This window comes from Delphinus delphis, chromosome 3 (genome assembly GCF_949987515.2).
Source record: "Delphinus delphis chromosome 3, mDelDel1.2, whole genome shotgun sequence".
NCBI classification, from domain to species: Eukaryota; Metazoa; Chordata; class Mammalia; order Artiodactyla; family Delphinidae; genus Delphinus; species Delphinus delphis.
Window position 1 is genome coordinate 13,773,365 of NC_082685.1, and position 12,872 is coordinate 13,786,236.

At 54.3% G+C, this 12,872-nt stretch overlaps 1 protein-coding gene across 1 annotated transcript in view; it reads left to right on the forward strand.

Annotated features, from left to right (window-relative positions):
• Positions 1-12,872, forward strand: part of UNC13A (unc-13 homolog A) — a 64,343-nt gene that overhangs the window by 43,999 nt on the left and 7,472 nt on the right. The window contains exons 28-41 of the mRNA XM_060006684.1: positions 74-200; positions 859-955; positions 1,335-1,478; positions 2,365-2,448; positions 3,030-3,107; positions 3,363-3,451; positions 3,893-4,045; positions 5,039-5,162; positions 6,253-6,258; positions 7,794-7,832; positions 8,988-9,017; positions 10,405-10,461; positions 10,843-10,923; positions 11,824-11,971. Coding sequence (XP_059862667.1) covers positions 74-200; positions 859-955; positions 1,335-1,478; positions 2,365-2,448; positions 3,030-3,107; positions 3,363-3,451; positions 3,893-4,045; positions 5,039-5,162; positions 6,253-6,258; positions 7,794-7,832; positions 8,988-9,017; positions 10,405-10,461; positions 10,843-10,923; positions 11,824-11,971 — 1,257 coding nt within the window. The remainder of the gene's footprint in view (positions 1-73; positions 201-858; positions 956-1,334; positions 1,479-2,364; positions 2,449-3,029; positions 3,108-3,362; positions 3,452-3,892; positions 4,046-5,038; positions 5,163-6,252; positions 6,259-7,793; positions 7,833-8,987; positions 9,018-10,404; positions 10,462-10,842; positions 10,924-11,823; positions 11,972-12,872) is intronic.

Sequence of the window (12,872 nt, forward strand, 5' to 3'; positions counted from 1 at the left end):
CCAGAGTGGGCACTACCAAGACAGAGAGTAGCAGACCCTCCCGGCTAAGCTGCCCCCTTGCTTCCCCCACCAGAGCACGATAAGCATCGCCTATGCAAGAGTGCTGATTACATGAACCTCCACTTCAAGGTCAAATGGCTCTACAACGAGTATGTGACCGAGCTTCCTGCCTTTAAGGACCGAGTGCCTGAGTATCCTGCGTAAGTCCTGTGCCCTGAACCCAAGCCAGCACTGTAGCGCTGACAGCTAGACTGAGGTCCAGGGTGGGAGGGTTGACCTCCTCAGAGTTCCCTGGGCATCAGGGGCACAGGTGGGGTACAAACCCAGTGTTCTCCATTCTCAGCCATTGGACTATGGGCAGTTAATGATCACATGTATCGGGAACCGTGCTGAGCAGTCCCACTTGTCTTTTCTCATTTAATCCTTTCACCAATTCTACGAGATGGGAGTGTTGTCCTTCCCACTTTGTGGATCAGGAAACAGAGGATAAAATGCTGAAGGATTTGCCCAAGGTGATGTCTAATTAGTGATGGAGCTGGGCTTCGAACTCGGGATGTCTGACTCTCGGGCTTTGTTGGAGAGTGGGATGACGATCACCATTGACCAAGGACCTACTGTGTGCTGTATCAGGACCTCAGAGAATAAACCCACTTGCCCAGGGGCAGTTTATCAACCAGGATTTCCACATGTCTGGACCTTGCTCTGACAATAGTCACATCCTTCATTTCAAGGATGAAACAGCCAAGGCCTCGTGCAGGAGGGGAGCTGGGGAGCGGCCACCCAGGCCATAGCGTGATTTTGAGCAGAGGGTTTGGGGGACAGGAGACGGCAGGGCCACATCCCTTCTCTCCATTCCAGGTGGTTTGAGCCCTTCGTCATCCAGTGGCTGGACGAGAATGAGGAAGTGTCCCGGGATTTCTTGCACGGAGCCCTGGAGCGAGACAAGAAGGACGGGGTAAGAAAACTGATCCACCACCAAGGTCCCAGTCTGCTCACAGCGGCCTCACTACTTCTGGGGTCCATTGGGATCCAATCTGGGGGCAAAAAATGCCCTTGGGATGAGGCCAGTCTCTGAAAGGTGCCAGCCATGTTTGTCTTGTTCACAGTGTTGACGGTCTTTTGTTCATCCAACAAACGAATGATGGTTTATCAAGCCCGACCCCTGCCCGCTGTGTACACCTCTAAGTCATGGCTCTAAGGTCACCTTGCACACTGTCCATCCCATTATCATCCCAGGGCATTCTGGATCTCTCTGTGGAGGGCAAGAGGGTTGGGCTCTGGGAACTGTCTGGCTCTGACCTCTCTCCTCCCTCCTGTCCTCCCTCCCAATGCAGTTCCAACAGACTTCAGAGCATGCCCTGTTCTCTTGCTCCGTGGTGGATGTCTTCTCCCAGCTCAATCAGAGCTTTGAGATCATCAAGAAACTTGAGTGTCCTGACCCCCAGATCGTGGGTCACTACATGAGGCGCTTTGCCAAGGTTCGGGATTGTGGATGGGGTCCAGGTGGGGGATGGAATAGGGTCAAAGTTGGGGTTGGAGTTGAGGTTAGGATTGAGGTCAGAGTCAGGGTTGATACTGAGGTTGGGACTGAGGTCAAGGTTGGGGTTGGTGCTATCACTGGTATTAAGGTAGGGGTTGAGGTCAGTGTTGGAGTTGGTCATGCCATAGTGATTGGAATTGTGGTTGAAGTTTGAGGTTGGGATTTGAGGTTGAGGTTTGGGTTGAGGATAGGGCTGGTGATATCATTGGGATTGGAGTTGAAGTTGGGATCAGGGTTTGGGCTGAGGTTGAGTTTGAGGTTGGGATTGAGGTCAGGGTTGTGTTTAAAGCTGGAGTTGAATTTGGAGCTGGGGTCAGGCTTAGAGATGGGGTTGAGGTTGGGGTTAGTTTTAGGGTTACTATTAGGACTGAGATTCAATTGGGCATTGAGGTTGGAGTGAATGTTAGGATTTATGGAGAATGTGGGTGGGTGTTGGGGCGAGTTTGAAGGTTGGGACCATTGGCCTGGGATTGAGGTTCAGATGGGTTGACTTTAACCTGGGGTGAAGTTGAGGATTGCAGATAGGAATTGGGATTCCATTTGGGACTGAGTTATGCTTGTGTTTGGGGCTGGGTTAATGTGATTGTTGGTTGCTCTTGAACCCAGCTTAAAAAAGAGCTGGGTCTATGTAAAATAATCATCTTCATCTGGTGGTGTCTCCCGTTGGCCATGATGGTCATCCTGAGTGGAGAATTCACCCAGCCCCAGTGGTCCATCTTAGGTGCTAGTAGGAGTTTGGGTTCATCCCTGATCTCACTAGTGGCTCTTGATGGGCCCATCCAAGCCCAGCCCCTTGTCTCACCCACCCTCTCTGTCCCCCCCAGACCATCAGTAATGTGCTCCTCCAGTATGCGGACATCATCTCCAAGGACTTCGCCTCCTACTGCTCCAAGGAGAAGGAGAAAGTGGTGACCTGCGGGGATCCCTGTCCTGTTTCCTCCTAACCCCATTCCATACCCCCAGAGGTCCATCCTTCCCTGGGCTCTGATACCTGTGTCTGCATGTGTGTCCAACTGTGTGTGTCTTTGTGTCAGACTATGTGAGTCTGGGGGTATCTGGAGGCGAGGGGATGTGCCTTCATGTCATTGTCTGGTTGTTGTGAATGAAGCCTTCAGGGTGTATGCTTCGGGGTGTAAGCTCAAAACTTCGAGCTTACAAAGTTTTGAGCCCATGTAGAAGAATACTGGTATGTGACAAGAACTCCCCTTCCTGCTACTCCCAGAGGTCCAGCCCCTCTCCTGGACCCACCAGGTTCAGCCCACCCAGGGGGAGTCCTCCTTCCCCCTGTTGGTCCCCAGAGACACCCCCACCCAACACTCCCAGAAATCTGATCCCAAATGCTGTCTTCCATTCTCAGATGACCCTATGGGACCCCAGCTTCCTCCAGACCCAGACCCTGTAACCGTCTGAGGTCCCTGGCCACGTGGGGGAGGGGAGGCTCTGGGGAGAGGTCCTGAGCACTGACTCCCTGTTCTGTCCCCACCCCTAGCCCTGCATCCTCATGAACAACACTCAGCAGCTGCGAGTTCAGCTAGAGAAGATGTTCGAAGCCATGGGAGGAAAGGAGGTGAGGCAGGGCCCCCGTGGGGTCATCATCATCCCCGTGGCCCTGCAGGCCCCAGAGCTTGTACCTGGTGAATTCCACTTCAGCTACTCCATCAAACCCAAACAAGCGGCTTAACTGTCTGGGCCTCAGTTTCCTCTCCAGCCCCTTGGGATCCCTTTCCCTGGATTGGATCCCTTTCCCTGGGTTGGATGGGAAAATGCCCCATCCGTGTGGATGCGCTATAAACCTGACCTGATGTCCCTTCTCCCTCCTCAGCTGGATGCTGAGGCCAGTGACATCTTGAAGGAGCTACAGGTGAAACTCAACAACGTCTTAGATGAGCTCAGCCGGGTGTTTGCTACCAGGTGGGGGCATCTCCAGGGCTGGGAGCAGAAGGGAGGGGACAGCTCTCAGACCTCTGAGCCTGCGGCATCTGGAGACTCAGCAGATGTAGTGGCGAAGATCTCAGGCTAGGAGTTAGATGAAGTTGAATTCAATGCGGGCTTCACTGCTTACTAGCTGTGTGGCCTTGGGTGAGTTGCTTAACCTCTCTGAATCTTAGTTTACCCATCTGTAAAGTGGAGATGATGATAACAATAGTGCCTGAGTAGGACCGTGTGATGAAATAAACAACACAGGTAAATATCTTAGTCTGATGTCCATTTCTACTATTAAATCCCGCCCTGGCTGTTATATGCCGTGGCTCCCTGACGCTGGTGATAAAAGGTCCACAGATCAGCCTCATCCTGCCTTTCTTCCAGAGGCCAGGAGAGTCTGATCTGAGCTCCTCCTCTCTGTGTTCCCAGCTTCCAGCCACACATTGAAGATTGTGTCAAGCAAATGGGTGACATCCTTAGCCAGGTGAAAGGCACAGGCAATGTGCCAGCCAGTGCCTGCAGCAGTGTGGCCCAGGATGCCGACAATGTACTGCAACCCATCATGGACCTGCTGGACAGCAAGTGAGCCAGGCTAGGTGGACTGAGTCCACCAGGGAGGGCTCCGGGGTCGGGCCTCAGAAACGGGGGCTGGCATGGAAAGGACACTCAGGGCATGTTTGCTGGGTGGTGGTTGAATGGTTTGGACGGGTGGGTGAGTGGAGGCATGAAGGGATGGAAAAATGGGTGGGTTAATGATTGGAAGGATTGGTGGGTAAGTATTTGTATGGGTGAATGAATGGTAAATGACATGAGGAATGGGTGGGCAGATGGATGTGTAGATTAAAAGATAAATGCTTAGAAACCTAGATGGAGGGTATATGGGTAAAAGGATGGTTGGATAGATGAATGGATGGATGGAGAGTTGGGTAAATATTTGGTTGGATGAATAATTATTTGGAGGATGGGTGGATGGATGTCTGGGTGTGAGGATGGAAGAAAGGAAAGAAGGAAGGTAGGGAAAAGTGATGGAGGATGAATTAAAGAAGGTTTCCGGAAGGATGGTTTGGTGGATGGGTGGGTCAGTTGTCGGAAGGATCATGGTGGATTGCCCTCTCTCAATCCCATACAGTCAATCATGAACTCTTTGTTGCTTTCCCTCTCATGCCCTTCCTCTCCCTTCTGAGCGTGGCCTCAGCCCCCCCATAGTCCCTGGTCTCCAAGCTTCCTATTTCAGATCATCTCCCACTATGTTCTTTCAAACAGGAGAGTCTGGCTGTGTCTCTTCTCTCTTAAACACTCTCCCCACTGCCCTCATGCTAAGGCCCAGGCCTCCTTCCTAGACTTTGAGGCCCCTTCCAAGTCTAGCCCCTGCTCACCTGTCCAACCACCTTTCAATCTTCTCCCCATGCGTCATGCATCATAGCCCCATCAGACCACCCAGGGGTCCCTGTACAGGCTGTGCGCCCTCTTGCGTGCCCATGGAATGCCTTCCCACCTTGCCCATGTATTGAGGGGAAGGGGCTTCTCAGGTTAGGTCCATCTGGGCGCTCTCTCAGGCCTGTCCCTTGCCCCCAGCCTGACTCTCTTTGCCAAAATCTGTGAGAAGACGGTGCTGAAGCGGGTGCTGAAGGAGTTATGGAAGCTGGTCATGAACACCATGGAGAAGACCATCGTCCTGCCACCCCTCACTGACCAGACGGTGAGGCCCACAGGGGGCCAGAGGGGACACCTGGGCTTCCTCCTCTTTGGGAGCCCGGAGAGCTTGGTATCAAAGGCATTGGGGGCTTAGAGGTCATCCAGGCACAAGGGCCATCTGAGGGTATAGAAGCCACTGGAGGTCAGTGGGGCCATTCAAAATTCAGAGAGGTCACACATGGGTCAAAGGTCATAAAAGAGGCCATTTAAAGGTCAAGTAAAGAGATGTCTAGGGGACACAGGGGTCACATGTGGGTCACGAGATTATTCAAAGGTCAGAGATCACCCAGAAAACAGAGAGGTCAGCTTGGGGATCAAGGCCATCCGTGGGTTACAGAGGTTATAGGGGCCAGTGGGTTCATCAGGGGGCTTTGGAGGTCAATCAAGAGACAAGGAGAGGAGATACCCAGATTTCAAAGATCAGAGACCAATAGAACAGAGAGCTCCAGGAGGTCAACCAGAGGTTATAGAGAGCACCCTAGTTCGTAGAGGTCAAGCAGAGGTCGGTGGTCATCCAGAGACCAGGACCGTGCCTCTGGGACTCTTCTGGGAACAGCCCAGAGATGGTGATCTGCAGGGTTGGTGGGTGGGCGGGGGTGGGGTGGGTGGGGTGGGGGATGGGGGTGGGGTGGGGGTGGGGGGTGGGGGTGGGGGGGTGGGGTGGGAGGTGGGGGTGGGGGGGTGGGGTGGGAGGTGGGGGTGGGGGGGGTGGGGTGGGAGGTGGGAGTGGGGGAGGGCGACATCTTCAGAGGGGTGTGGCTGGGCGTGGGTTCCAGCGGGGAGGTGTCAGTGGCCTGAGGACAGTGATGGCATGCGGTTGATGGCACAGCACATAATGGGAGGACATTCCTGGGTGGATGAGGGAGGCTTGGGGGAGGGGCGGCGGAGGGGGCCCGCCTAGAGGCAATGATGGTGGGGGAGGCTCCGGACCTCCCGCTGCCTGCCTGTCTCCTTTGGGCTGCTGGGCTGGGCTGGGGCACCGGGTCCGGGGTCCGTCCCTCGGTGCCTTCTCCGCCCCTTCCCTGGCCTCCCTGGAGACTCATGGTGACTTATTCCCCCCTCCCCCACCGCCCTACCCCCATCACGGCTGACAGATGATCGTAAGTAGAGGCCCTTCTGTCCGTCTGTCTGTCCATCCGCTCTGTGTCTGGACTCGGCCCACCGCGTGGCTGCACCCCCCCACCCAACGCCCCCTCCTCACCCACTGGCCCCCCATCCACTGTCCCACCTCCCGCCTAGATGTGCCTGTGTCTGTCTGGGGTGGAGCATGGGGAGGGGCAGGGCCGGGAGGGAGGGAGGCCACACCCACCCCCAATTATAAGTACGAAGGAGGGGCCTCCCTCCTCCCAAAACCTCGGCCCAGCACCTTCACATCTGCCCACATCTTTTAGTTAGAATTCGCCCTTACTCCCATGCTCAGACACCACCGGGATATCCGGGTCCCCGAAACTAGAAGGAAGTTCAAAGTCAATGGAGCTCCTCTGACCTCTCTTTTCAGCTCTGAACTGTTAGTAGCCACCCGAAATACAGGTCCTCACCACCCCGGTCTGTATAGCTGATCAGTCCAGACCCCACCACCAGCCCTGCTCACCCCACTTCCACCACACATACTGACACACAAGAATCCCAGACACACACCCAGGCACCCAGGTGGGGGACGATGTTGTGACTCCTTGGCGTCAGGCAGACTTGGCATCAAATCTCAGCCCAGCCATTCTCTCTGTGACCTTGGGAAGTCACTTCACCTCCCAACCTCCATTTCCTTGTCCGGAAAAAGAGGTTAATTGTAGCGGCTCTCTGAGTGTTGTGAGAACCAAATAGGATGATGCGTTAAAGTGCTCGACTCAGTGACAGACTGAGGCAGAGCTCACTACATTAGAGCTAATGTTATTGGTGGTGGTGGTAGTATGTAGACACACAGGAAGGCAGAGATCAGTTAAAACCACTTTAGAGTCCTCTTTTGTAGGCAAGACAAGGCTGTTACAAGATTTCACCTTGTCAAAAGTTCGCTAGTGCTCATCTCACTTCTTGGGGCTGCAGTGTGGCTCTTTGGCTGTAACTACATGGTGGCAGCGTACCCAACTACAGACGATGCATTTGTGGGTAAAGAGCTAAGGGAATTCACATTTATTGAGGATTTCCTGTATTCCAGACCTCATAGCTGTTGTTTCAGCTCACCTTCATGACAACCCTTTGAGTAGGATGGATGTTATTATTCCCATTTTACAGATGAGGAAAGCTGAGGCTCAGAGAGTCACTTGCTCAAAGCCACATAGTAAATGTATGCCAGAATCAGGATTCAAATTCAGGTCTGTCTGAATATGGAGACTATTTGCTTTCCTGTTGACTCAAGAACCAAGAGCCTCAAATATACAGTAAATGTAAATGGATTATATTTTGGCAGCAACTTCTCTCTCTCTCTCTCGGGCTCTTTCTCTTTCCTGTCTGACTCTCTTGCCCTTTTTAAGAGTCAGTCATTAAGGCACACACACAATCCCCCCGGCAACCCTTTTACCAGCCCTCTGTGCCGTGCAGATGCCCTTTACTTCCTGTCCCCATGAGTATGTGTTGTTACTCTGGATTCCCATCCCACACAGCTTGCTAGGTTGATCACCTTGTGACATTGTCTCTGCAGGGCAACCTCTTGAGAAAACATGGCAAGGGATTAGAAAAGGTAATGAGGGCCTCGTCTGCACTGAGGTCCCAAGCTCTGGTGTCTGGGTGTGTGTGTGTGTATGTGTGTGTCCATTTGCATGGGCAGAAAGGCCAGCTGGGAGTCATGGGTAGGAGGAGGGTGTCCTCACGAAGTCCCACAAAACCAGAAGTCAGAGACAAAGTGATTCCCCAGGGACGTGGCTTAGAGTGTGTGCACGTGTTTGTGCGCAAACAGCTCCTGCCCTCTCACGACAATACCCAAAGGGCTTATCCCAGCCCTGGGCTCAGCTGAAATTCTGTGGCTTCAAGAAGGGCCCAGACACTGGACAACTGCCCTGGACTGAGACATGTTTTGTTTTGTTTTGTTTATTCTAGTGGGTGTTTGTTATAAGGAGATAGGAGCTGTGGCAACACGTGAACAGTTGCCCTTGCTGTGCAGTCATACAGGAGCTATCATGCCTGTGTGCGCACAAGTGGGGTCTCCACTTCATGGACATGGGTTGTAGGGCTTCCCAACTCATTCATCCAGCCCTTTGGGGAACACATGCAGTATGTCAGGCACCATATACATGTATGTACATCCCTGGGGGGGTGGAGAGTGCATGGGTTTATGTGTGTAATTGTGCACATGCGTGCAAGTGTTTAGTAGTACACGTGTGTACTTTAGCTTGTGAATTCTGCACGTGTGTGTCTTCGTATGTTGATCTGGGGGTTTGTTTGCAAAGTTTATGCATAAGTTTGCATAAACTTTCTGCACACCCATGGATGTGCCTGGGTGTGTGTCTGTGTGTTGAGTGAACCGGTGATACCCGTTAGTACGCTTCTTTTAGAGTCAGGCCTGCTGGGGTAAGGTCTTGGGAGTTGGGGGAGGAGAGACTCTGAGCCTTCTCTTCTTTCCCCTCCCCAAGGCACCCCATCTTGGGGCAGGCTGACTGTGGGATTGGACACCTGTCCCCAGGTGATGGGCTGATTCTAGCCTCCTGACAGTCCAGAGTCTGGCCCCAGGTCCCCACCAGAGGACAAGGGAAGGTGCCTAGCTGGGGAGGGGTTCCAGCATTAGCCCCAGAACCTGGGAGGGAGCTCGTGGGCTGTGCTTTGAGGGGGCAGGGAAGTCCCACTGAGTATCCTCTCAGCAGCCACCCGAACTCTGACCTTCGCCTGATTCTCTCCACAGGGCAGGGCGAAAGTGCCAAGCCACTCAGATGTAAGACCAGCCTCTCCCTGTCTGTCTGGCTCCCACCCCACCCCCTACCTACCCACCACCCACCCCCTACCTTCTTCCACCTCTGTGATCCGTGCCATCCGGGGGTGTACCGTGACCCTGTCTGTTGGTCTCTTCTTCCTTTGTCTGTCTGGCTTGCTCGTGAGGGGTGGCGCGGGAAGGGTGGCAGGTGGGGAGGAGGGTGCTGCAGGGGAAACCAAGGTCCAGGCTGGGCTCCCGAGTAACTGTGCCTCGTGACAGCCTTGGGGAATCACAGACAAGGAATAAGAAGAGTAGCGACAGCCAGGACGCTAATAATAATACCAGTAGCGGCAGGGTGACCAGATCCCACTGGCCAGCTTGGAAAAGCATCAACGTGATTCCAAACATCCCAGCTGTAAATGGCCCTCCTCCCTGGCTAGCCCTGCCTAGGACCCCCAGACCACCCCAGGACCCAGTAATTCAGGACTCATAACTTCACTGATACTCAGCTCCCACCACAGCTGTTATCCCCTAAGCTAGTGTAGGTGCCCCTATTAGCCAGGGGAGGCAACTGAGGCCCAGAAAGGGCCAAGGACATGCCTCAGGTCACCCAACATAGTGATGGAGGAGGCAGGACATGTAGCTTCCAGGCAACGACCCCGTCTCCCCTAACACTGCCCGTGACCTCGAAACCAAGTGATAAGAACTGTGAACACTGAACAAAGACACGATTAGTCCCAGCTAAGCTGGGATATGATTTCCCCCATCAAGATGGGAAAACTGGGGGTCAGAGAGGTTAAATGACTTGCCCAGGGCCACATAGCAGAGCTGGGATTTGAACCCATGCCCACCCGGTTCATCGGAGCCATAACCAGGATGTCATATTGCTGATGTCTGTTTGGGGGGCGGGGTACTGAGGTGTGTGTTAAGGGGGAGGATTCTTCCTCTAAAAGGTCAGATTAACAGGCCCCCCAGATTACTGGGGAAATTCTTCTACAGAGGGAATGGGCCCATGGTGGGTAGTGGTTTTCACTACACAGAGCCCACCCCTTGAGTTTGCTCAAGGCTCCAAGACTTGGGGCTGGCAAGCCCCACCCATACCCGCAAACACCATCACAGCCTGCTCTCTGTTTTCTTCTCTGTCCCACAAACCTGGGGTCATGGTGGAGATGGCAGGATGGGTAGCACCCCACGGGACCGAGATTTCTGGAGACAAGGTCACCATCTCCTTCTCAGCACTTCCTGGGGGTCTCCAGACCTCTGTCCCCAGGACACAACCATTGCCCTGCCCAGAGCCTTTGGACAAGAACCAAGATGGCGTCCAGGGCTGGGGTGTCAGTGGCAGCTTGGGCACTGGGCAGAAGGACCCCCCCACCCTCACCGGGGTTATGTCTGTTGTTACCTACAGGGAACCCAGATGATCTTCAATGCAGCCAAGGAGCTGGGTCAGCTGTCTAAACTCAAGGTGAGGCCAGGGGTGGGGGCAGGGCATTGGGGTGGGAGGCTTCTTAGGGAAGAGGTCCCAGAATAGTGGCATGCTTTGCAGGCTCAAAGGACAGACACCCTACTCAGACTGGCTTAATCACAATGTATTTGCTCAGTGTATTGAAAAGAGGTGCAAGGTTCAGCTTCAGATACAGCTTGATCAAGAATACAAACAATTTATTTGACAAATATTTATTGAGCACCAGCTGTGTGCCAGCCACATGCTAGGCACTGGGAACACAATGATGAAAAGACAGACCCACTATCCAACTCTTCAGAGTTTAGCAAGAATGAGACCCATAGGCAGATCCCCAAGGCAGAATTTGCTCCGCCCACGTGGACACTCTCTCCATCCATCCAGGACCACATGGTACGAGAAGAAGCCAAGAGCTTGACCCCGAAGCAGTGTGCAGTTGTTGAGCTGGCCCTGGACACTATCAAGGTGAGAGGCCACACCCCTGCCCATCCCAGATGGGGCAGGCAGAGGGTGTGGCTGGTGTGGACATGGACCTAGGCTCAAACCCACCTTAATTCATTCCATTTATAAACACTTCCTGATGACCCTTCTATGTCAGCTCCAGGCTGGCTGATGGCAGGGACTTGAGGAGCCCCAGGCTGGATGTCAGTTGGATGTAGACATCCCCAGCCTTGTGGGGTCAGGACAGGGTAGAAGAAAAGATGGGAGAGCCCAGGGAGGGGGCAGTAAGGGCTTTCTGGATTAGAAGGCATGTGGGAGGTGGTGGGGTTTGAGGACTGCATAGAAATTCACAAGGCAAAGCAACAGCATTCTAGGCAGGGAACCAGTCCATGCAAGAACATGGAGACATGAAAGGGACCGTGGTCTCCATGAAATAAAAAGCGTGAAAACTACTCTGAAGGAAATGTTTTGTTGAAATGGAGAGTTACAGCACAACAGGGTTGGCAACACATGTAGTTGGGGTGGTTAAGGAAAACTCCTTGAAACCTTAATCAAAGAAAGACAGGGAGCCAGCCGTGGCAAAATAAGGAGTGGGAGTGGGGCTGGGAGGGCCTTCATGCCAGTGAGCATAGTAAGTGCAAAGGCCCTGAGGCAGGTACGTTCTAGGGAAGACTTTTGGAAAGAAGGCTGGGAGGGGTGCAGGGCATGGGTGTTATTCTGAGGGGGCTGGGAGTCCACAGGCGTGTTTGGGGCAGGGGTGGAGGTGAGGGAATAGCAGGACCTGGGTGTTCTGAAGATCTGCCCTGTCGTGGCATATCACAGCAGAGGGCAGTGGAGTAGGGGAGGGAGAGTTGGGGCTGCCCAGCCCAATGCGTGGGTAGGGGGTCCCGCCAGCCTTACCTCTCTCCACCCTGTTCCCCACAGCAATACTTCCATGCGGGTGGCGTGGGCCTCAAGAAAACCTTCCTGGAGAAGAGTCCAGACCTGCAGTCCCTGCGCTACGCCCTGTCCCTCTACACGCAGGCCACCGACCTGCTCATCAAGACATTCGTGCAGACGCAGTCGGCCCAGGGTAAGGAGCCACTGGTTAACGCGATGACAATCCCCCGCCCGCAGGGGCAGCCGAGCCCCTCTGACTCACCTCCTCTGTGATGTCATGGGTCTGGGCCGAATTAACAGCTCCGGGGCGCACCTGAGCTCCATGGTGTCACCAGGCCAATGAGCAATCTACAGCTCGTAGGAACCTATGACGTCATTGGGCCAGGAGGGGATGAGCTCTCCGGGGAAAATCCATGACGTCATGGTGTCAGTATGTGATTGAAAGCTGTGGGGAGGGATCTCTGACGGCCAGGACTAGGGAGTGATTGACAGCTCTTAGGGGCGGGACCTCGACGCCCTGGTTCCAGGGAGTGGTTGACATCTCTGGGGGTGGGACCTGTGACGGCAGTTGACTAAGGACTGTTTGACAGCTCTGGCAGGGGCGGGACCTCTGACGTCATGCGGCCAAGGAATGATTGGCAGCTCCCGGGGAGGGACCTCTGGAGGAATGGTTGAAAGTACCCCAGGGAGGGACCTCTGTACTGTCGGGGGCTAAGGAATGACAGCCCCAGAGATGGGAGGGACCCCGACCTGGAGAGGACGGACGGAGAGGGAGTTCTCATTTCTCAAGTTCTCTCTTTCTCTCTCTCTTCTCTTGCCTCTGTCTCCTGTCCCTCTCTGAGTTCGCACACAGCAGCTGGGGCTGGGGGGGCAGAACTCCAGGGTCCTAGTTCCCCTCCCTGGGGACCACCCTTTTCAAAATTGGCCCTAAGAGTGCAGACAACGGAGAGAAGTTTGGCCTCTGACCCAGGTTTAGTTCCGGCAGTGAAAGAGGAGGCCGGGGTGAGGGGTGCTAGACCCCGTGGCCACAAGCGGCCCCTTCCCCCCCGAGTCAGCCCAGGGCCTAGGGCCCTCGGCTTCGTGCCCAGCCCACG